Source organism: Mixophyes fleayi, chromosome 8 (genome assembly GCF_038048845.1).
Source record: "Mixophyes fleayi isolate aMixFle1 chromosome 8, aMixFle1.hap1, whole genome shotgun sequence".
NCBI classification, from domain to species: domain Eukaryota; kingdom Metazoa; phylum Chordata; class Amphibia; order Anura; family Limnodynastidae; genus Mixophyes; species Mixophyes fleayi.
This window is the reverse complement of record NC_134409.1, coordinates 28,433,876-28,459,124: the sequence shown is the minus strand read 5'-3', so window position 1 is coordinate 28,459,124 and position 25,249 is coordinate 28,433,876. Positions and strand designations below refer to the sequence as shown.

The 25,249-nt window shown below is 42.3% G+C and overlaps 2 protein-coding genes across 2 annotated transcripts in view; one reads left to right on the top strand and one right to left on the bottom strand.

Annotated features, from left to right (window-relative positions):
• Positions 1–20,521, top strand: part of LAMC2 (laminin subunit gamma 2) — a 29,903-nt gene extending 9,382 nt beyond the window's left edge. Inside the window, exons 6-23 of the mRNA XM_075182249.1 lie at positions 493–621; positions 2,061–2,250; positions 2,706–2,818; positions 3,821–4,039; positions 4,170–4,352; positions 5,257–5,502; positions 7,134–7,270; positions 7,358–7,505; positions 7,760–7,965; positions 9,649–9,728; positions 10,993–11,118; positions 11,863–12,007; positions 13,013–13,162; positions 14,276–14,390; positions 15,046–15,245; positions 16,527–16,685; positions 16,832–16,931; positions 20,021–20,521. Coding sequence (XP_075038350.1) covers positions 493–621; positions 2,061–2,250; positions 2,706–2,818; positions 3,821–4,039; positions 4,170–4,352; positions 5,257–5,502; positions 7,134–7,270; positions 7,358–7,505; positions 7,760–7,965; positions 9,649–9,728; positions 10,993–11,118; positions 11,863–12,007; positions 13,013–13,162; positions 14,276–14,390; positions 15,046–15,245; positions 16,527–16,685; positions 16,832–16,931; positions 20,021–20,274 — 2,900 coding nt within the window. The 3' untranslated portion in view covers positions 20,275–20,521. The remainder of the gene's footprint in view (positions 1–492; positions 622–2,060; positions 2,251–2,705; positions 2,819–3,820; positions 4,040–4,169; positions 4,353–5,256; positions 5,503–7,133; positions 7,271–7,357; positions 7,506–7,759; positions 7,966–9,648; positions 9,729–10,992; positions 11,119–11,862; positions 12,008–13,012; positions 13,163–14,275; positions 14,391–15,045; positions 15,246–16,526; positions 16,686–16,831; positions 16,932–20,020) is intronic.
• A 39-nt stretch (positions 20,522–20,560) lies between these two features.
• Positions 20,561–25,249, bottom strand: part of NMNAT2 (nicotinamide nucleotide adenylyltransferase 2) — a 28,169-nt gene continuing 23,480 nt past the window's right edge. The window contains exons 7-11 of the mRNA XM_075182250.1: positions 24,744–24,788; positions 24,562–24,638; positions 24,309–24,410; positions 24,000–24,067; positions 20,561–23,095 (exon numbers count right to left, since the gene is read on the bottom strand). Of these exons, the coding sequence (XP_075038351.1) occupies positions 22,993–23,095; positions 24,000–24,067; positions 24,309–24,410; positions 24,562–24,638; positions 24,744–24,788 (395 nt within the window). The 3' untranslated portion in view covers positions 20,561–22,992. The remainder of the gene's footprint in view (positions 23,096–23,999; positions 24,068–24,308; positions 24,411–24,561; positions 24,639–24,743; positions 24,789–25,249) is intronic.

The window sequence follows — 25,249 nt, the reverse complement described above, 5'->3', positions numbered from 1 at the left end:
CCAATTAGATTCTAGCTGTCATTTTGTAGAATGTACTAAATAAATGATAGCTAGAATCTGATTGGTTTTTCAAACCCGCCAGAAAACTCTCAGCTTGATACATTTACCCCCTAGTGTTGGTATCTTATTAGCTGCACTGTCCTAGTGTTGGTATCTTATTAGCTGCACTGTCCTAGTGTTGGTATCTTTTTAGCTGTGCTGTCCTAGTGTTGGTTTCCAATGTGGCTGCACATATGTGGCCGAATTGGATAATATTTGTCAAAATTCCCTCCCTCAGACAGGGCAGTCAGACCACTTACGGTATAGCTGGGCCTGTTAGAGGAGTCATAAGATGACCACACACACATGCCACATTTTCCAGATTGCCCGACATTGATTTGATCAGATTATAATGAGGATATGCAATTATTTTCGAGGCTGTAATATTGCAGCATGTGCTCTGAACATTGTATGGCTTCTTTTCTATCTGACATGGTATTCAATTTCCTATAGATGTAGAAGGTTGGACCGCAGTCCTAAGAGATGGCTCGCCAGCACCTGCCCCTATCCGCAGGTCTCGCCATCAGAAAGAGGTTTACTTGGCATCACGGCAGCCAGATCCCCTCTACTTCAGCGCCCCGGGTAAAGTATATTACTGTATATGATTGTCTATTCTACTAGATATTGTACTATATGTACTAGACTGCAAAACTATTACAGGTTACACAGTAAAAGGCAGACTATTTGAGTTCCCACATTTATGTTCAAAATATAAAATATCAATGTTAAATATAATTTGTAGTGTAAAACAAATGTGTTATTGCAGGTTCTTCATACAGTGGACTAGTGAATATGTTTGTCAGTGGAGCACGTCATGATTTAGTATAGATTGTGATTGTACATGACGGCAACGTGCAGGAGATAGCATTGAGATTTCTAGATGACACTGGCTAGTTCATATTATAAATTCTTATTAAGGCTTTCATGGGCAATGAGAACACAACCCCTATGGGTCACATGACGTCTATGTGTGTCTATCCACTTTGGGAGTGTTCCGAATGCAATATGGGGACTTACTGCCTGGCTGTGTTTGAAGATTTCATTGGAAATTATAATAAATATTAAATGTTGTATTATTGTTCGGACTCCTATTTAATGGTAATTCCAGTTTTACCACTGAGAATGTATCATTTATCACAATTCCTTTATTTTGAAGCAGATTTATCATAACTGCTTCAAAATAAAGGAAACCTAATAATAGAAGATGTTGTGCATTACGGGAGGTTTAATGCAATAATAGGAGCAAAAGTAATTTGACAATTTTGTTGTTGGAAACAGCTATAATAATGCTTTTCAAAGTTGTTAATTTGTGGAATCTGCTGTTTTTGTAGAACTAGATACAATAAAAGTGTTATTACAAATACGGTGGCTTAGTGGTTAGCATTTCTGCCTTGCAGCGCTGGGGTCATGAGTTCAATTCCGGACCATGGCCTTATCTGTGTGGAGTTTGTATGTTCTTCCCGTGTTTGCGTGGGTTTCCTCCGGGTGTTCCGGTTTCCTCCCACACTCCAAAAACATACTAGTAGGTTAATTAGCTGTTATCAACAATTGACCTCTCTCTCTCCTCTCTCCTCTCTCCTCTCTCTCTCTCTCGTGAATGGGTTCTCTGTACAGCGCTGCGGAATCAGTGGCGCTATATAAATAAATGGTGATGATGATGAAATATATTAATGTTGATAGGACTGTGTGTCTAATAGTGGACAGTCAAGGCTGTATTTACATTTTAGATGCCCTTTGGCAAAGGTTTCTTGACTAACTTGACTACAGTGACAGCTATTATTTAAATCAGAAGGAAAATATATTGGCAGAGCTACTGGCAAAATAGGAGGAGTTATAAATGAAGTAGGTGGAGTCATAGTGAGCAGTACCATAATTTGTTACAAATAGGTGGAGCTAGAGATGAAGTGGGAGGAGCTGGTCTAGCTTGTTCTACAGGTGCCTCTAAGCCAGGGCCTTACATGCCTAATTACAGACCTGGCCCTGGGACTTGATAACATTCTGTTTCTCTCCTCTCTTTGCAGGGGTATTCCTAGGGGACCAGTCACGGAGTTACGGCCAAGTGCTAACCATTAGTTTCCGTGTGGATCGGGGTCGCCACAGGACTGGTGCTGAGGATTTGGTGCTAGAAGGGGGAGGGATGACAATTACAGCTCCACTTACCTCTTCCAAAACGGCACTGCCCTGCAGATTACCCCAAACCTACACATTCAGGTGAGGTGACAGCACCACTAAAGGAACCTTTACATAATTGTATATGACATCTACACCCCTACAAATATCACTATGTCATTTTGGTGCCTTAGACAAAGGGTGACATGTCCAAAATGTTCATTTACGTCAGCAAAACACTGTGTCATTTTATTCAAACAGTACATCCAGTGATGCCTTCTGTCCTTGTATTATTCATTTGTGTTACTCAACAGTATTCTTTTTGTGTGTATTTAAATATCAGTTGATAGATTAAATAAACATTTTGAAGTGATTACATCTAATTAATTCAATAAATTTGTCACCCTTTATAAAAAAAAAAAATACATTTCTAAGTTTTTTCATCTTGACTACCGATAATCTTTCCATAATGAAACCTCTATGTTAATAATTTTTGCAATATTTATTCACCTTTTATTTTATACCAATATAACTCTCAATAATTATCCTTCCAACAGACTTGACGAGCTCTCTCTCAGCCCGTGGACTCCTCGTATCAGTCACTTTGATTTTAGGCGTCTTTTAAACAATGTGACCTCTCTAAGAATTCGTGGCACCTATGGAGAATACAGTAAGTAACACTACCAGCAGCTTAATACCCCTCCTGATAAAGATACACTCTGACTATTTCTATGGGCAAATAGCATTAACCTTCAGTGAGTTGTCCATATTTGCCTCTCACCCTCACTTAAATCTGCCCCTTAGATGCACTAGTTTCTTATTTTAGTGTCTGTCTTGTTGAGATTGTACGATCTATAGTTATGGCTTTTACAGTCAGGGTTAGGAGTAGTGATACAGGAGGAAATCACTGTGGTAAAAAATAGTCTTTATTTTAAAAACAATAAGAATTGTATCACTTACAATATGGAGAAGGTGCAGCAGCGTCACATTAAACATTTAAGAAAGTTGCAACAATGTTATGTGAAGGTGAGAGACAGGAAATGGAACATACATGGAAAACATCATCTCTGATGTAGGTAAGTCCTTGATACAGAATGACCGGCAAATTTTGGTGCTGGACACAAGCATGAGTAGGAGCCCATCTGTACCACTCCTCGTGCTTATGGTGACGAATTTGTTATTGGAAGTAATGCAGTATTACATGTGACATATGGGATAGACTGGACTGTTCAGCAGCTGTGCAGTGTGGATCTCCTATCACAGTGTTGGCTAACCTGTGACACTCCAGGTGTTGTGAAACTACAAGTCCCAGCATACCCTTCCAGCAATAAGCTGCTATATATTGGCAAAGCATGCTGGGACTTGTAGTTTCACAACACCTGGAGTGTCACAGGTTAGCCAACACTGACCTATCAGCACACATGTATCATAGTCAAGTCAGATCTTTACCATTCTCTTCTTTGGTGGAAGAAATCACAAATTTTATTTTATTCAAAACCAGAAATACAACAAATGATTTCACATGAGTAATTACTATTGGTTTGGATTGTTATATCCAGTATATTCTGTTTATAACATATACTGTATTGTAGGAGGTATTACAGTAAGAAGGTTGCATGTGTGTGGACTACGATTTGAATACTTAAACATCTGTACGTCTTATATTTGATAGGCACTGGATACCTGCAGAGTGTTACCCTTGTCACAGCTCGCCCCGTTCCTGGGGACGCAGCCGCCTGGGTGGAGAAATGTGATTGCCCAGTTGGCTACAAAGGACATCACTGTGGGCAGTGTGCCCCAGGGTACCGCAGGGAGTCTCCTGCACTTGGAGCTTTTAGCTCCTGTGTAGCCTGCAGATGTCAGGGTGGAGGACTGTGTGACCCAGAAACTGGTAGGTATCTTACTGTACTGCTGGTTGTCACTGACTTTAGTCATGTTCGCTGTAGTGCTGATTGTCACTGACTTTAGTCATGTTTGCTGTTGCTGATTTCTTTGTTTTGCACTTTGGGAACTGTCATCAGGTGACTGTTACTCTGGCGATGAGAATCAGAGCAATGACTGTGCTGACTGTTCCCATGGACAGTATAATGACCCTCGGGACCCCCAGAGTTGCCTGCCGTGCCCTTGTAGTCCTGGTATAGGCTGCTCATTGTCTCCAGAGACTCAGGAACCTGTGTGTGACGAATGCCCTGTAGGTCTGAATGGTGAGTACATTGTCTATATGCTTTCTGATAGACCACACATAATGTTGTCTAATCTAAGCAATGCGTAGAGAGACTAAGCTCCCTGATGTAGAACTTGTGGGAGCTGGGGGAGGGTGGTATTTAGATTATTTTAAATACATTACAGGAAACCATCTAAGAAAATAGTGCTTAGGGACTTACTTACAACGGAGTATTAAATAAGTTGCCATGTTTTCTTTGTAAGGGAGGGAGGAGAGTTCACTCTAGACTATACATTGCTAAGTTTCATTTATTGAGTTGATCATCTGTGTTAGATGATCTGCAACAGTTGTATTGTAGCGGCCCCTAGTGGTAGAGAAGTGAATTATACAACACACCTCTGCATTGGATACAATTGTATGCACAGAGCAGGTCCGTGTTGTATCCAACTTCAATTGAAATGAACCACTTACCTGAATAAAATGATTCTAGGCTTATACAACTAAATCTGGCCTGTTACCATCTTTACCAGCAATGGGCACCAGGCTGCCCTAGGACTGTCTGTGTCCCTATGAGTCTTCATCTGTGGCCCCCAGCTCCTTCCTGTTTTATTGCATCATTTGTTTGTTATAACTTGTAAAACAGTTAAAACAATTAAATGTCCACTGGTATATTATACAAACTGGGGTAAATGCATTATTTTAACTTATTACTGAGAGTGAGGGTAATATTCCTTTTGAAGGATAGAGGCCCATGAAGTGTATCCGGATGCCTATCCCTGGTCTATAGAGTTCAGCCATCTAATTGTAACTACTGTGACAGTATGCAGCACATCAGAAAGGGACAGCAGTGGATGTAGTAAAGGTTTCTGGGGGTCATATGCAAATCTGTAAACTAAAGTTTTCTGAAGGTGAGTAACCCCTTCACCTCTCCCCTTTCACACTAGGTCCTCGCTGTGAGATATGTGCAGATGGATACTTTGGAGATCCCCAGGGAGAACATGGAACTCCTCGTCACTGCAGACCCTGCGCTTGCAATAACAATATAGATCCAAGTGTAGAGGGAAACTGTGACAGAGTGACCGGAGAGTGCTTGAAATGTGCCCATAATACAGCCGGATATTACTGTGAGCGATGCAAGGAAGGTTACTCTGGTAACCCTCTGGAGCCAAATCCAGAACTCAAATGCAAAGGTATTCTCCATGTTCATTTAACTGCGTCCAAATGCCTCCATAAGAAATGAATGCACCTATATCATCTAAACACTTTGTGCTTCATTGCCATTAAATAATAGGCAGATTATCCTCCTGTAACAACAGCATTTTAGTTTTGGGGCAGCTATTTTGCTTGATTGATATTGAGGTGCTAAAAATAATCAGAATGGATGAATGCATAGTTTGTAAGCCCTGTTTTGGTCATAAGAATGCTGCTCTTATGCTTTTGTGTGCACAATAGACTTCAGCTGGCAAGGCATGCTCAATGACAGCTGGAGAGCCACGTGCTACCTGAATCTGGCACATAGTGATATCATACATGATGTGGATATCAAGCAATATATAATATCACAATATATATTTCCCATAATTGGCCATCAAAGTAAGAGCATACATGTATTTGACATTTGATGTGTAATGACCTAATTCTTTAATCTAGCACTATTACTAATTTGCTCTCTTTCAATTTTTTTCTTTATAAACCACCAAAGTATTCTGCTGTTGAAGCAAAGATATGTTGATTACTAACTAAGTTGAGATGAGATGAGTGAGGAGCCTGCTCCCTACAGTTTACTCTCTAATGGGAAACAACAGGGGTCATACAGAAGGCACAAGTACAAGGGCTCAGTACTGAATGGGGCACTCGGCCAGTTACTGTCTAGATATGGGGATGACAACAGAGGAATAACGTTAAGAGTTGTGTGACAAGGGGAAGATATAAGCATTGAGGGTAGAACCAGACTGTGGCAGAGGTGCTTGGGAATGTAATAAGCTGATGATCTTGTCTAAAGAGATCTTGTGTCAGGCTGACCCTAAACCAAAGGAATTAATTCCAGAGTGTAGCAATCCACCTGAAAGGCTTTCAGGTGGAAGATGCTGAAAAAACATTTGTATACATACATAGTGCAAAGGCAGAAAAGACTAAACAAACTAACCAGACGTCAGACGGGTATTCTTAGGGGCAGATTCAGGTCAGCGCGAGGGGACGTGATGCGGCTCCAGAAGAGACCGCAGAGACACAGCGAGTCAAAGTATTTTCAGAAATCGCCCCTCCTATTCCCGTGTGTCCCATAGAGGTGCGCAGAAAAACCAGCAGAGGTTTCTTACCGTAATAGCCGGTAATATGCGAATCTGATCGTTGAGGCCAAGTTCGGCGGCACCACAAGCTGAATTGAATCTGACCCTTAAAATTTTGCACAATATGTGCACTAGATATTACAGAAGAGCTACAAATTACACCTCTTCCACATTCCTTTTTAAATGACATTATTATACAGGAAAATATTTTAGCTTAAAAACAATATATTAATAGATAGCCGTTAGTAAAATGTTTATTCCTGTATTTGAGAGGGTCTCCATTAAAACATTTTGCAGTTTGTCCACTGGGTGGCACTGTTCTATTGGTGTCTCTGGGTAATGCTTCAGCTACACCCTAGAGGAGTAAGTACCATAGAAGCTTTCACTCATCTAAATAGATAAAACTATTTAGACAAAGTTACATCCATACAGCTTGATGAACATAAATAAAAAATAAAGCCTAGTGGTAGACGGGATCTATTTTTCTTTAGTTCTTTTCCCTTTAATTTTCATATTTCCGTCTTGTTTTACAGCTTGCTACTGTCATCCGGTGGGTTCTCAGGAACCAGGCTGCCAGAAGGATGGCTCATGTAGGTGTAAAGCTGACTTTGATGGAGAAAATTGTGACCAACCCCAGTGCCCCAGCTGTTACTCCCAGGTCAGCGTGAAGGTAAGTTACCACAATTCACATCTATATCCAGGACAGATGTTCTGCAGTCACATCTCTCTCATATATAGTCTCACCTGTCTTTTCTAGATGAATGTGTACAAGAGACACCTTCAGGACCTGACAGCTGCCAGTAACGGCCAGTCTCAGGCCCCAGACACACGTAATCTGGAGGACCAGATGAGAAGAGCAGAAGAAGCATCTCGGAGCATGTTAAGAGAAGCAGAATCCGCCCATGGTGAGACGTGATATGATGAGCAGGTCATAGCAATGACGTCTGATTACATTATGTAATTATTCCCTGGTTATGCTATAGCCGGGTGTTCTTTTTATAAATATGAGGCTTCTAAGCTGGTATGGGATTTATTTAAATAGATTTGGGTTATTTAGCTCTCCTTCAATACCAACGTACAATAACCCAGTTTACAAAGAGCAATAATAACCCTAAATTCTGAGAGCCAGCACTGATTGGTCGTTGATCCTGTCCCTCAGGTACAGAGCTGTCCCTGCAGAGACAGATGTCAGGGCTACAAGGGTTACAGGCTGAGACCCAGAATGACCTGGAGCAAGTGCAGCTGAAGCTACAAGGTACAGAGACCCAGACCGGTCAGTACCAGACCCAGCTGCAGGATACAAAGAGGAAGATAGCGCTGGCACGGCAGCAGCTGGAGGAGGGTCAGGCTGATCTGAACCGCATGGTAACTGTCTTTATCTCACTAATTAAAACATGCTCCAAAAAGTACACATTTTACAGACTGCAGTTAGACCTATATATGTTGAGATTGAGAGAGGCTATATGGGCAGGTCTGAGAGCAGGTGGGATGGCTTGAGGAGTATGTGGGGAGGTCTGAGAAGCGAGTGCGAGCATGTGAGGAGGTCTGAGTGGCACGTTGGGGACAGGGGGAGGTCTGAGTGGCAAGTTGGGGACAGGGGGAGGTCTGAGTGGCACGTTGGGGACAGGAGGAGGTCTGAGTGGCACATTGGGGACAGGGGGAGGTCTGAGTGGCACGTTGGGGACAGGGGGAGGTCTGAGTGGCACGTTGGGGACAGGGGGAGGTCTGAGTGGCACATGGGGGACAGGGGGAGGTCTGAGTGGCACGTTGGGGACAGGGGGAGGTCTGAGTGGCACGTTGGGGACGGGGAGGTCTGAGTGGCACATGGGGGACAGGGGGAGGTCTGAGTGGCACATGGGGGACAGGGGGAGGTCTGAGTGGCACATGGGGGACAGGGGGAGGTCTGAGTGGCACATGGGGGACAGGGGGAGGTCTGAGTGGCACATGGGGGACAGGGGGAGGTCTGAGTGGCACGTTGGGGACAGGGGGAAGTCTGAGTGGCACGTTGGGGACAGGGGGAGGTCTGAGTGGCACGTTGGGGACAGGGGGAAGTCTGAGTGGCAAGTTGGGGACAGGGGGAGGTCTGAGTGGCACGTTGGGGACAGGGGGAGGTCTGATGGGCACGTTGGGGACGGGGAGGTCTGAGTGGCACATGGGGGACAGGGGGAGGTCTGAGTGGCACGTCGGGGACAGGGGGAGGTCTGAGTGGCACGTCGGGGACAGGGGGAGGTCTGAGTGGCACGTCGGGGACAGGGGGAGGTCTGAGTGGCACGTCGGGGACAGGGGGAGGTCTGAGTGGCACGTCGGGGACAGGGGGAGGTCTGAGTGGCACGTCGGGGACAGGGGGAGGTCTGAGTGGCACGTCGGGGACAGGGGGAGGTCTGAGTGGCACGTCGGGGACAGGGGGAGGTCTGAGTGGCACGTCGGGGACAGGGGGAGGTCTGAGTGGCACGTCGGGGACAGGGGGAGGTCTGAGTGGCACGTCGGGGACAGGGGGAGGTCTGAGTGGCACGTCGGGGACAGGGGGAGGTCTGAGTGGCACGTCGGGGACAGGGGGAGGTCTGAGTGCCACGTCGGGGACAGGGTGCAGCAGAGTGGCACGTGGGGGACAGGGTGGAGGAGAGTGGCATGTGGAGGAGTTTTGGAATACATGTTGGATTTGTGGGTTTGTAAATACATGTGGGTGTATTTTGGGGCAAATGAGGATCTGAGATGACGGGGTATTTTGGAGCAAGTGTGACATCTGAGTGGCATGTGGTGGAATATTACTGTAAGTGCATGTGGGGGCATTTTGGGCCATGCCACAGTCGTTTCATCCTTGACATTACGTGTAATGTGCGGCTCTTATGAAGGTCGGTGGACCAAACATGCAGCCCATGAAGTATATCACGTTGTCCATCACTACCCTAAGACTCCAGGGTACAACCATTTTACTTGGCTGCAAGTCAGTCAGAAAAGCTGATATTAGAGTTTTTGGCATAAAATTACTGAGGGAAAAATAACATCTGTATGAATATAATGTGTTCTCATTTTTCCCTTCAAATACAGACATTTCCTTCTGCAAATCTGCCCTGGAGTGCCGGCTCCTTCGCACAGCTCGGTCAGGAGGCTCAGACCATAGCAAACAGGTAGCAGAACAGTTTATTCTTATTTATTTGGAATATTCCTCTTTGCTAAATACCTCCCCACCCCCGACTGTGTGACAGAGAGCCTGCAGATGAATTATTGTGCAGTTCTGCAAGTTGCTCTGTATTTAATAAGTGGATATGTATAACATTAGAATTCCCCAGCTATCACAATGATGCCATTAAGGACATTATTATTGTCATTCGTTTATGGATATGTAGATTCTCCTTCTTCCCTCTGCACCGTTGTTGCTCACTTGTGCATGTGTTATCCGGCTGTCTGCACAGACATTCACATTATAATAGCTTTTATGTGCACATGTGTTTCTGACGGCGCATCCACATGACTATCACATATAACTCATATGTACGTTGGCCTGAAGGTCTAGAATGAAATAGATTTATAGCCACCCAAGGGCAAACACAGAATTTGTAGAGGGGGGTTTCCACGGCGCCAGTGGGCGTGACCAGCATGCATGGGGGCGTGGCTATAATTTTAGACAGTGCTTGGCTGCTCTCCTACTCTTCCTATCCCCATAATATACATGGGCAATGCTGCGTGCACTACTGTTAGGTGCACACAGCTCTCCCTTTTCAAGTAGAGCCGTGTGAAGCTGGAGCAGGGTCCAGGCATCTCAATTATACAGTGCCAACCCTTGGCTCTCCAGGTGTTGTGAAACTACGAGTCCCAGCAAACCCTGCCAGCTATCATCTGGCTATCTACTGGCAAAGCATTCTGGGGCTTGTAGTTTCACGACATCTGCAGATCCACAGGGTAGCCAGGCCTGCTCTATTCTACCACTGCGGCCCCATTGTTATGTGATAACACTGATCACCTGATGAGGTTGGCAGTTCCTTGTCACAAATGTTTTGCTGGGGATGAGAATTGTCACTAGGGAGCAATAATAAATCCTGACTCTTTCGTTGTTGTCATAGACACATAATAGGTCGCACATATTTAATCAATGTATCCATGACAACGGATGGAACCAATCGCCATGCTCTGTCACAGAGAGCAATCTATGGACCGGCAGTAATTAAATCAACTATAGGCTGGGGTGAAAATGAATGTTAATTAACGGTGAAGACAATAGTGGGAAGTTGGAGGACGTTAAGGGAAATTAGGTTTTATAGATTGTAATTGCTGTGCACTGATCTTCTCTTTTTATGGCTTGAAGTATAAAGATTGCCCAGAGATATTCAGTCCAATTATACGGACAATTTGCTGCTTCTGCAAACTTTCCTTTTATCTCTGTTCCCCTCACAGACTTGCCCAGGAGTCTCAGACGGTGGCACAGGATGCTGCAGATGCCCTAGAAGATACCCAGAGAGCACTGCAGTTACTACGTACTGCTGACACAGATCTCAACGCTGCAGAGAGACTGAGAGCAAGGTATCGGATCTGGAAATGAGACCATGGGGCTAGATTTACTAAACATGCGGGTTTGAAAAAGTGGAGATGTTGCCTATAGCAACCAATCAGATTCTAGCTGTCATTTTGTAGAATGCACTAAATAAATGACAGATAGAATCTGATTGGTTGCTATAGGCAACATCTCCACTTTTTCAAACCCGCAGTTTAGTAAATCTAGCCCCATGTGTACGCAGTACATAGAAAGCAGTGTGTTTATGTCCGTAGGTCAACAACCTGCCAACTTCACACAGTGGAATTGACCATTTTATCAAAACCTTCAATTTTTCATTCTGTCATACTGAAATAATAGGGAATGGATATAGAAACATACACAAACATTGTAAACAACTCACATATTTCTAGTTCAGTCTTGGGGCGACCTGTGACACTGCGGGTGTTGTAAGACTACAAATCCCAGCATGCCAGTGGGAGACTGCCCTTAAGGAAGAGAAATCAATCTTCCAGATAGACTTTTTTTCTTCGTTCGATACAACAGATTAGCTCAGTTCTGTGCATTGTTTGCAATTGTATCCAAACAGCAGATCGTTTGTCATATCTAAGAACAGAAATATTTCTTCCCCTTGTAACTATTCCTCATGTCTTCAGAATGTACAATATATCTATTTATTTTAAACTCAACATTATATTTAACCTTTTTTCCCGTTACCTGACTCTCATGACAAACCGTTAAGGCTGGAATAAAATTGTGGTTTGTCTTCACAGGCTGTATGAAGTCCGCTCCCAGGCCAGTACATTGGAGGGGGAGGCCATTCAAGTCGCGGCAGCTGCGGAGAGATCCCATCAAACCAGCGGGCAGACAGCGCGGTTGGTGACACAGGCCTCTATCATGGACCCTAAGGGATTACAGGTAATGGACTCTGCCAGAACTCTGCACATTGCATTCTAGTATTCCACTGACAGTGAAGAGGGTTAACGGCTACTGGAAAATCCTTTTAGTACCATAATAGGTCCAGAAAACCTTGTTTGTGACAGTTCCTGGAAATCTGAGGGACAAAATAACGCTAGATTTATCTGACTTCCAGATACTTTTAATACTTTGTAAAAGGCAGAAAGACAAAGTCAATGGATGTGTAAGATAGGGAAAACACAATACACAGTCTCTCCATTTACTGCCGCAACAGTCGGTCACCTGATCTAATGTATCCATGACTACTGATAAACTATCAGACACACAATGGTATCATTGTGTACATTGGAACGGAAAAAAATGTAGCTTTTAGAGGAGGAAGTGTCCATTCTTGTAAGATCTGTCTTTATGACGGTTAAATGTTATAAAATGTTAAGATGGTTTTATTGGTTATTTTCTGTGTTCTTAAAGAAAATAGGCAGCATAATATGTATTGGTCTCTGTCTCACAGGGAACCTTAACAGTCTTCTTTTATATTCTCCAAAATCCAAAGTTTTGCTTCATTACGCAGAAAACTTTTACAAAAGGATAGATAAAAGAAAGTATCGTCACATAGACCAAGTGAACTTTTTAGAATGATAGAGAACAAAGCTGTGCTTACATATGTCAAATGATTGTAAGGATCTAGCAATATTACATCAGTAGAGATCAAGAAATGGATCAGGTTAACGGCATTCCATTGCTCCTGCTACGCGTTTCAGGACCTCCCTGGATTGTGGAACACTACTCATTCAGTAATCACCAATTACTTTTTTTGTTATAGGAAATAGTGATATTTCCAGTCATGTACTTATGAAAATGAAAAATAAAGCAGTACCCACAAAACATGAGTAAAATGACAGATATTTACTTGTCAGATGCTGAAAGTTTTTGTTAATAAGGACCGAAAACCATCTGTCTGTAAAAAAAACAGGGCTCTGAGTGATATATCTTCTTAATTATTAGGTGGAAATGGAGCGTCTGAGAGGAGAGTCCACGTCCTTGGGAAATTTAGTGGATGCAGCACTATCTCAGAGCAAAAATTTACAGAGCAAATTTACTGCCTGGGAACAAGAGGCAGAACAGAAGCTTCAAGAGGGGCAGGAGTACCATGTGGTAAGATGAAGTGTATAATTCAACCACTGATTGCTAATACATCATTCGTACCTCTGGCCAGAATATGATTGTACTAGATACATATGTGACCTAAAAAGTAGTGTTCTTTAGTTATGGAAAGGAGCGTTGGATTTAGGATTATGAAACCAACATTAGTTAAATGCCAATGGAGATATATTATGAAGCCTTATCTGTGTGGAGTTTGTATGTTCTCCTTGTGTTTACGTGGGTTTCCGCCGGGTGCTCCGGTTTCCTCCCACAGACAAAGTGTGAGTGTGTGTGTGTGATCTTAGGATGTAAGCTCCAATGGGGCAGAGACTGATATATTGATATACCACAATTTTATTTCAGCCTTAACAGTTTGTCATGAGAGTCAGATAACGGGAAAAAAAGTTAAATATAATGTTTAAAATAAATAGATATATTGTACATTCTGAAGACATAAATATTCTCTGTACAGCACTGCGAAATTGGTGGCACTATATAAATAGATGATGATGATGATGATACTTAAAGCAACAGACAAAGGAGGATCAACAGAAAGAACTTTAATTGAGGAACAGACATGTCCTCTAATTGATGGAGATAGAAGGAGCAGACTTGTCCTCTAATGGGTGGAGATAGAAGGAGCAGACTTGTCCTCTAATGGGTGGAGATAGAAGGAGCAGACTTGTCTCTACACTGGTGAGAATAGAAGGCGCAGACTTGTCCTCTAATGGGTGGAGATAGAAGGAGCAGACTTGTCCTCTCATTGGTGGAGATAGAAGGAGCAGACTTGTCCTCCTATTGGTGGAGATAGAAGGAGCAGACTTGTCCTCCTATTGGTGGAGATAGAAGGAGCAGACTTGTCCTCTCATTGGTGGAGATAGAAGGAGCAGACTTGTCCTCTAATTGGTGTAGATAGAAGGAGCAGACTTGTCCTCCTATTGGTGGAGATAGAAGGAGCAGACTTGTCCTCCTATTGGTGGAGATCACGTCAGACTGCTGCTATCACAGTCTGGTTATGCTGCTAAGTGTAGACTAGTGTAGTACAGAACTGGGCACACAGCGTCTGCATGTAAATGGGTAACAATGTACATTGTGTCACTAATATGGCTTCTTGGTTGCTTGCAGTTGGCGGATCAGCTGCTGTCACGGGCAAATGCTGCGAAGAATAAAGCAGACCAAGCCATGCTCGCAGGGAACACTACTTACTATGAGATTGAGGGGATTCTCAGCAGTCTGAAGGGTCAGTATTCTGTCACCTGTCTGTAAAAATGTAATTTTTAAGTTTGATTTACTTTAGATATCTTACTGCAAGATACTTTGTATGAAAGTGGTTCCTTTTAATTTCCAAAATAAAATCAATCCAGATTTATACTCTGTGTTTGCTGTGACAAGACACCTGACGGTTGTCCCTTACTCCAATGGATGGGGGAATCCGTAAAACTTCAGCTGGGACACATTATTGTGTTACACTCCAAGGACCAGTGTGTGATAGATGAAAAGTCTTATTATAACAGTTAAGATATGCAGTAGAGAATGTGTTTTGTGTGAAACTAAATGCCGGAATTTTCTCAGTTTTTCATGATTCCAGCTTTAGTTATCACAATATTTTAACAAATGTGTGTAACAAAAATAACCAACAAAGAATTATGGTTGTGTCAGAACACGGCAATGGTTGAGAACTGCTTAGGTAAGGTTTCTATGCGTTAGTTATTAATGATGGGCATTGGTCAGTGAGCCTGTGATCCAGGTATTGGCTTTACATAAGTGGGGCTTGTGTCATATCGGACATGACTAATACGTACTATTATCCTCTGTGCCTGTCTGTTAGACCATCTCTAACACATCCTCGTAACCTCTTAGTTTATTGAGATTAATGTGTTCTGATACCTGCTTAGGGTTTGGAGAGAAGACGGGGGATCAGCGCAGAGAAGCTGAAGATGCAATGAGACGTCTCCCGGAGATCCAGCGACAGATTCTAGCAGCCACAGATACCACAGGGAGGGCAGAGGCAGCACTGCAGGGGGCAGAGAAGGATGCCAGCACGGCTGCCGGAAATGCCAGAGAAGCTCAGAGTATAACAACTGCTATACAACAGGTACTTTATCTATTTACCAAGAAGACCTATTGGGTCATAGAGCTCCTAAGTGCACTATAATGATATTATTCTTTACTGGCTCCTAATTACTGCTGCAGATTTAACTATTACCCATGTCTCGCTATTGGACCTGAAGGACTTCCAGCTTCAATACTAACTGAGCTCTAAAGGAGAAATATTATCTCGCTTAATGGCTCCCTATATCTTATATACAGGAATTGTTGCTGTTCGGTCACAAGAGCTAGCTGGCACTCCTAGTATCTACGGGCCTGATTCATTAAGAATCTTAACTTAAGAAACTTCTTATTTCAGTCTGCTGGACAAAACCATGTTACAATGCAAGGGGTGCAAATTAGTATTCAGTTTTGCACATAAGTTAAATACTGACTGTTGTTTCATGTAGCACACAAATACTTGATAGCTTATTTGTACACTGAAATTTAAAGTTGATATTTGTGTGCTACATGAAAAAACAGTCAGTATTTAACTTATGTGCAAAACGGAATACTAATTTGCACCCCTTGCATGGTAACATGGTTTTAAAGAAAGTTTAATAAAAAGTAAGCAAGTAAGGCAAAACCATGTTGCATTGGAGGGGGAGATAAATTTAAAATGTGATGGCGGATTTAAAGTTGAGGTAGGACATGTCCTAGATCAACTTTAAATTTCAGTGTACAAATAAGCTATCGAGTATTCGTGTGCTACATGAAAAAACAGCCAGTAATTTCTTTATGTGAAAAATTATAAACTCATTTGCACCCCTTGCATTGCAACATGGTTTTGTCCAGAAAACTTGAGAAAGAAAACTTACTCTATCATTAGAGGGGGCTTATGCAATTTTCAGTGCCAAAATCTCTGCTTATAAATAAACTTTTTATTTTTACATTTTTTTTATTTCATTTTCTATATTACAAAAGTGATACTTAGGGGTATTTTCAATCAAACATTGTAAAAATGAAAAGTGAAGGTGTTTCCCATAGCAACCAATCACATTCCAGCAATCATTTTCTAGAATGTAGTAGATAAATGATAGCTAGAATCTGATTGGTTGCTATGGGCAACATCTCCACTTTTCCTTTTTATACAAGGTTTGATAAAGCTACACCTTAGAATCTTATTGAGTCTATGGATTACAGCACTTTTTTTTCAGTGCATTGGGTTTAATAAATGTTCCCCAGCCAAGGTTCCTCTTTGAACCTTATATAATAATATAACTTTATATAATCACTGTGTCCTAGTAGAAAATGTCTTGGTTAACACCTTGTTTGCTGTGCTCCTCAGGACATGCTGCAGATGAGCCAAGATGTGAACAGTTCAGCTGAACTGGCCTTGACGTTGGAACGAGAGTTTGCTGCGTTGCGCAAGATGGCTACAGGAACCGCTGGGGAGCTGGATGATCGGATTCAGGCAGCAGAAACAGACAGTGAAGCTGCACTAGAGGTAAGAGGCTTGTGTCCTTCTTCAAACCGGTTTCTTTTGTAAGACGGATGGTAAAGGGCATCTTAAAACCTCCGTGCACACCTGCACCCCAGATACAACAGAATCGACTCTTCTTCCTTTGCTAATAACCTGCCTTCTGCCTTCAGATTGCTGAGAGTGCTCTGGAGGCTGAGGTCAGTGCTAGCGGCGCCCTTGATGCTGTGACTACGACACTGCGTGCACTTGATCGCGTGCTCAGCTTATTGGGTAAGTGACTGCAATATTTAATTCGTCGTGGTTACCTGCATAATGCACTGACTGAATTATTCACCTAAGTATTCCATTAATATCTTGTCTAGGTTAATGATATTAGTAGAAAGAGGAGATTTGTTATGGTAACATACAGTAGCATTGTGTGTAATATAGAGAGAAAGGTTCATGAAAGTCAATTTTTTGTTTTATTATACTTTCTATGGAAGTTGAAATGAACTTTGCAATTATCCCAATACATAGGTTAATATATCAATATCTATAGACCTTTTATTTACTGTAACACTTGGTCGTTCCAAGCATATGGCTGGATATCAATCAATGTTCCATGAAAACATGTAAATTTATATGAAATATACATGTTGCATGTCTGCACTGCAGATCCTTCACATGCGTGCTCCATGATTCCTTCATAAAAACACTAATAGCCATTTGCAGAATTGCCCTGCAGCAGGGGGTAAATGTATCAAGCTGAGAGTTTTCTGGCGGGTTTGAAAAACCAATCAGATTCTAGCTATCATCTATTTAGTACATTCTGCAAAATGACAGCTAGAATCTGATTGGTTGCTATAGGCAACATCTCCACTTTTCAAACCCGCTGGAAAACTCTCAGCTTGATACATTTACCCCCAGGTGTATTTTGTATGTGTGCATATGTCCATGTATTGGAAATCCTAGGTACCGAACACTTTATACCTGGGAATTGCTACATTTATTACAGTATAAAAGACATCAACAATGACAGCTAGAAACATCAGTTGACATGTGACCTACACACCTTCATATCCTGCATCATTTACACACCCTAGAACATGACCCCTTCCATCCGGTGCAAAATGCTCTGCTCCCAAATTTTCTGATTCATTTACTATTGCAGTTACCTGGCCTGAATTAATCAATTGGCATTAAAAAAAATTAGTTTCACAACAATTATTTTGGCACAGGTAACAATCGTAGCCAATTAAGCAGGAAATTAGCGTGCATTTTGTATTTTGTTAAAGGGTCTGCATTTACCTTGTCTGTGCCCCAGTTTACCTGGTTTATCTGATAACACTACATATGTTTGAACTGTGATAACCTTTAATGAAGCACCCAATGGTACCATCGTTTTAAACAGCAAAAAGTGACTTTTTTTCTTGTAAAGATTTTCATACCCAATACAAAAATAAGCAAAGTACATAAAATATTACAGTAACTGAACATAATCCTACCCCTCTTTGAGAGACTATTAGGAACATTAAATGAATAAAAATGCAGGTAGCCCCGTGACCCAGCCCAAGGTAGCCCACTATGGGACCGGCCTACAGGGCACATGCACCACATCACTGTCCCCAGCCCAACCGGGGTAGGCTTTGGCAGTGCATTATATTAGCCAATTAGAGGCAAGGATTAAACTTAATCCAATGTCTGTGATAAGCCCCTCCCCTTGGATGTTAATTCCTACATCCGTTTGACATCTAATACACTGGAGACATCTCTGGGTCAGCAGTTTCCAGCAGGGGTTATTACACTAGAGATTGTGCAGCAGCAGCAGCTGTGATCTTTCAGTTCCTCACTGTGAGGTTACATCAGAACATGCTTTATTCTATGTTCTCTACATAGTATATGTGTTAAGAGCAGAGTCATTGTTCTTATACATACGTCATTGCTGATGCGCTTCATGTGAAACACATTGGTTCATTTAGATTGGAGGCGTAAAGACACATTTGCGAACCCCATAGCAAATCTTTGTAAGGGCCCCCACATACATGAAAGAGACGAGTTCTAATATCCGGCTTATTAAAGCTTCCAGTAATGATCCGCCTGCGGCTACTGCTATAGTAAGCAAGGGGAAGCAGCCTACACTGTTAACCAATCACAGGCTTCCTTTTGTTTACTACATCTTCAATCATGGTCTAATCACTAGAGGGAGCTTCAGTAAGCCAAAGGAGGTGAGAAACTGTCTGCTGCTCCGGACACTAGAAAACTATTGCCTGGACCATGGATTTGTGACAAACAAAGAGAAATAAAAACAGAGACACACACACACTGACAGGGACGGTGGCAGGCTGGGCTGGTGGTCAGGGGAGCATCTCTTTCCTGGGCCAGTCCCATAGTGGGCTACCTTGGGCTGGGTCACTGGGCCACCTATATATTTTTTTCCCTTTAAAATATTCCTAATAAGCTGCTGATTCAAGTCTTGTTCTCCCCAGGCTAAAATTTGCCAGCCCTCCCCTGGACAGGGATGTGGGTAGTTCTGTTCCTGGTAAAGGGCAACAATGATATATAAAAAACCTTCCTTATTTTAACTAACCAAAAAGGGACACTTAAAATTCATTTTAGAAAGATGAACTTTTCACTGCGTTCATGGACACTCGTGTCCGGCACTTTTACGGGTACAAACCACCCTTAATATACACAGCCGCAAACACCACACAGACCCAGACAGACACTTTTGGGGAGGCATTTCAGGATTATCTCAGTACAGATCTATTTATTAGACTCAAAAATAGGGATACTATTCAAAGAACGGGAGGGTGGTTTACAAAAGAGGGACAGTTAGTAGGCACATATATAGATAGGTATAATCCATCTTTATAGTAAATAGAAAGCAAGACACTTTATAACTACCCTCTGGGTACTATGCTTGTACTTGTAGTTCTACAAAACACTTTGTCTAAGCATGCAGTAAAGGAAACTGGTTTTACACTAACCCTGAAAACAGCATTTTGATGCTGGCAATCAAAGATGATCGGTACTGTGTAAACTTTCCTTGGCAGCTGTAAGATCTCATTTAATATTTCGTTATCCACATCACACTGTCACTAAATTCACATTAATGGATGGAACAACTTTTTACACCTCAATTTAAAAAAAACATTTTCTTAGTACACAGACCGTAGTACCACCCACATTAACATTGATCATCACTGCTGCTCCCAGTTAGCAAAGACTTGGATTCTAGGACGCAGCAAGTCACCTAACAGATGCATTATAAAGAGTGCCAACCCATTATGAACATATTTCTTTGAGAAATTGCTTCACTAGTAAAGTGCATGAAAAATCTACTGACTTAAACCTTTTCTCTGTGACTCTGTTTCCTGCAGACCAGCCCATGGGAGGAAAGGATGAAGAGTTGAGAGCTCTAGAGCTAAGTATGCAATCAGCTCGTTCTCAGGTCACCGGGCGCCTCAGGCCGGCTGTGGAGGAGATGGAGCTGGCAGCTAAACTTCAAAGACAGAGAATTCTCAGCTTGGACGAAGGGATCCAACAAACACTGATTGACATCCAAAACCTGCGGGATATACGCAATACCCTGCCACCAGGGTGCTACAGTACCACTGCCATTGAAAGACCATAAAAGAACATAGCAGAGGAACGCTGAGAGGCACTAAGTCACTCACACTCGCCATACTGTGACTATGTCCAATGACTGCACTATACAACCACCTGTATTCTGTTTTGGACATGCTTGAGACAGGAATGACACAGTTAAAAGGTGCATACAACTACCTACAATCATGAAATTTGTCTCTCTTATAGAGATCATGCAAATTCTTCTCTCTTTGTACCCTTTCTATTTATTTATTAATAAACTATAACCAGACGTTTCGGCTCCATTGTTTTGTGACATCATACAGCAACACTTTCATTTATAGCAAAGCAGAATCTTTATTGGTAAAACAGCAACAGTAATATGAACAAAACCATACACTAGTTAAAGATTTGCAGTCAACCCCCTCCAAACCAGAGATTACCACCCTCACACACATCTCCATTGTTGTTATTATTATTATTGTTACATGATTGACATAAATGTGTCTATTAACCCCATCTGGTCCTTCGCTCTTAACGTGATACCTGACTGCCTGAAAATCAACTGGCACTTTGTTTTTGTTCCAGTAAATATATCTGAAAGTGCATTTTGTAAATGGGTCACAGAAACGGGTTCTTTCAGGCCATGTTTGGAGCCTGTACTTGCAGGTGATGTAAGCATACACAATCTGACCTTATCATTCCCATCATTTGAACCTTATCTTCTTGCAACGCTCTGCAACAGTGCGCTCTCTGATTAACTCTTTCTTTGTCGTAGGACACTGAGCCATCACATGCTGTAAAGAAAGCCAAACTAACATGGGACAATGGGCAGAGGAGGGGGCTGATCTGTACATTAGATAATGCTGTATGTTTTTTCATGGTGTGGGCTCCATCTATGTTATCATTATAAATTCATGCTTGCTGGCTGGCTACTAAAACTATATATCCCACAGTGGATACTATGGAGGGTTTCATGTTAGTTGAGGACTACAAAAAAAAACCCGGAAGGACATATCCATCCGGGTGGTCCCCAAATTGATTGCCCTGTCGTGTAACATGAATGCGAAGGGGCAAGTAAAAAACCAACTTGGGGGTAAATGTATCAAGCTGAGACTTTTCTGGTGGGTTTGAGAAACCAATCAGATTCAAGCTATCATTTATTTAGTACATTCCACAAAATGACAGCAAGAATCTGATTGGTTGCTATAGGCAACATCTCCACTTTTCAAACCCACCGGAAAAATCTCAGCTTGATACATTTACCCCTCGGTGTTAGTTGGTGTAGAAGTAATAGGCTATATTACACACTATTAGCACATGGATTTAAGGTACAGTTCTACTTGTTCAAAGCATTTTGATTTCTAAAACCACCGTTTATTCCTTTTCAAACCGTAACTATAGAAAGAACATCCAAATGGATGCCTGCAGCCTCTCGGACACATGCTCAGCAATAGCCCTTTGTACATTGTGTCTCTATTTTATTTCGCTTTACATGTTCTAGCACATTTCTCTTGATGTTAAAGAATCATTTAACCCCAACATATTTATCTGTATATAAGCCAACAGAAAATCTGATGTTGCTTATGATCAGGTTAATCTAAGTGAATTAATTCAGGCATCTCAATCTGAAATAATTGGGGTCCAGATTTTGCGGGGCTGGGACACATGCAGTGTCATTATCTCTAAGGAGAGCCAACCACTCTACTCGAAGACATGCTAATTATTTTAAGGGTGAATACCCCCTTACAACCTCCTAATTATCTTTGGTTGGTTTTAAATTTAGAACATCCGCAAGATAAATACACAAGAGTGTGAAAGTGGCTAAATCAATTACTAATTACAAATGATATATAAAAGTCAGAAGGGCTGAGAACTATAGTTAACTAAAGCTGGAACTTAGGGCCATAAAGGCCATAGGAAAGGGAGAGCCGAATGTGGCCCCAAGACCCATTTTAACATGCCCGGATTAAATACCAAGTATACAGGTATGCTTGAACTCCCAACATAGGCTGTACATATTAGTCAAAAAATGTTCTTGTGTCAGAAGTATATCGGCATTGTGTTTTTTTGTTTTATGTTTTGCATTCTTCAAGGGTCTTCACTTGTTCTCTGCACTTTTTCTAGCTAGTCCCAGTTTCCTTCCAGACAGGGGTTAATAAAGGTTATGATAACACCATGGACATATAAGCACAGAAAGAACATGCTAACTGCGTGCAGAATGCTCATGGAGGGGATTTAGTAACACTCCCTAGCTCCTGTTACCCATAGTCCTCTAGTACTAATAGAAAGAGGACAGGCATTATATACAGTTATCCAATGACTACCAGTAAACGAGATAGAGGAAACCATTCTGAGAAAGTAATAAATGAACATACATAAACGCCCACCCTCAAAAACTGACTAAATGGGGAATAAATATACACCCATTTAGCGTGGCTTGATGTTCAGTGCACTGAATGGGCTAAATATACCCCTTCCCTCCCACCTATTATACATGTAGAATGGTTCTAATATTTAAAGACACCAGAAAAACACTGCCCCAAGCACTTCTTAGTAGGGTGAGTGCTTCCTCACCTTGGGCTTTGGAGTCTGAAGATCTTACGTGAATGAGTAAGGCAGAGAGGTGAGAAGGGCAGTAATGAGTGGGGTAAAAGGGGGTACAATGATCTGTGAGGAGACTGTGGTGAATAGTGAGTAACTAACACATTGTATCAGGATGGAGGTAAGCACAAAGGCTCACCCAGCATGGGAACATGCAGGATCACCCTGATGTATTGATATAAAGCTGGCTTTTTAAAACATAGTCAATGACAGGTTGCACCAGGTAATCCACCACATGTCCATCTCCGTGCTGCAAGGCCAACCTGCAGAAAACCAAAATACCCATCAGATGGGCTGTATCCAGGGTTTTACAAGAGCAAGTACAATGACTATTTGCCGTTAAAACATATCAAAGTATGTGCATACTATCAGGGCTGGATTAAGGGAAGGGAGGCCCCCGGGCTAAGGATACTGTGAGGGCGCCCCCCCAACCCCCCCATGAGGTCCCTTCAGTGAACTTACCTCCTTCCGTTGTTCTACTCCCTGTAGCAATTACGCGGTAAGTCCTACAGTGACAGCAGCCAGTTAACAGCATAACATTTGCTGTTAGCAGCTTACCATTTTCCTTGAACAAGTGACAGTCAGAGACCCGATAAATGTCGGCGGGCCCCCCAGCTGCCCGAGGCCCCTGGGCTGTAGCCCCTTTAGCCCTATTGTTAATCCGGCTCTGCATACTATACTCTATAGCTAAAATTCACAATGGACAGTAAAGTTGCCCATACATGAGCAGATCAGGAGACCAATCATATCTTTGTCCAATTTTGCCACCAACGTGGGTGATCAAATTGCATAGATACTTAGGCCAATAAAGCAGATTGTATGGTGCCCAACTAGTGATTCTGGGAAATGATGACACACTGGCAGATCATGTTCATTAGCAACCTGGAGTTTCCAAGGGCACCAACCGACATCTAATATAAAACATTTGGGGGTAAATGTATCAAGCTGCAAGGTTCCTATGTCAACCAATCAGATTCTAGCTATCATTCTGTAGAATGTACTTAATAAATGATAGCTAGAAACTGATTGGTTGCTATTGGCAACATCTCTACTTTTCAAACCCACTGGAGACTCTCGTCTTCATACATTTACCCCTAGCTCTCCAAATCACTGCATGTATGGGGCAGCCCTTACCCTTAGTGACCTAAATACGAGGCTATCTATTACCTGCTCTTGGTGGAGCTCACATTGGACATGGGATGGTTGCTGTCGTCTTTTACCACAAGGATGTTGGTCTACAAGACAAAAGACCACAGATATATTTTTTAAATTAACTTAGTTGTACGGATAAAAGTAATTAGTAGCTGAAGAGGCCGATACAGACATCAGTCTAACGTCCGCTGACACATAAGGTAAATATTAGTAAGCTTATTGCCATAAAGGAAATAATAATGGTTTTGTTGTTGCCCAAAGGCACCGTCTGGTTATCAATGAGTAAAACTCCTTCCTCAGTTACCTGATAAGAATAAAACACACCTTGTATTTCCGCAGCAGTGATGAGTGATTCATGATTTGCTCAGTGTCTGTCCCATCACGTGGCACAACCACGATGCCAAAATCACCTACGATCACTTCCATCTGCAAGAAAATACATACGTAGAGTATTGTGAGGAACGAATGAACCTAAACCATGTAAAGTCACCCACACGTCATAACTCAAGACGCCAGTCATACCAGGGAGAAGAATGAAAGTGGAAGGGTTTCTGACAACAAAAGGAACAATACTCACATCTGACTCATTCCAGAGGCCAGGGATACAAAATGACTCAAGCAGGTCACTACCACACAGGAGCAAGATCCGTAGCTCTGGGTAGGAAGGACAGCAAGTGAGAAGACAAATCTCAACAGCATCATAGAGAGCGTCACCTCAACACTGCCATCCCCACAAGACTGCCTCATACTGGTACTTACCTATCTCTTCATATCTCATCACTGTGCCCAAGTTGGCATTCTCATCTGTCAAGTAAAATCACACAACCAGTTAGAGAGCACGGTGGCTTAGTGGTTAGCAGATCTGCCTCACAGCACTGGGGTCATGAGTTCGATTCCCAACCATGGCCTTATCTGTGAGGAGTTTGTATGTTCTCCCCGTGTTTGCGTGGGTTTCCTCCCACACTCGAAAAACATACTGGTAGGTTAATTCATTGGCTGCAATCAAATTGACCTTAGCCTCTCTCTCTCTTTGTCTATCTGTGTGTGTATGTTAGAGGATTTAGACTGTAAGCTCCAATGGGACAGGGACTAATGTGAAATGTCTGCTTTTCTATCTGTTATTGCCAGACTCACACGCAGGTACTAGAGACTCTGCTACCTATTATACTATTTATTAACCTTTATTTATATAGTGCCTACACATTATGCAGCTTTTTTACAGAAAATATTTGAATCATTCACATCAGTCCTTGCCCCAATGGAAC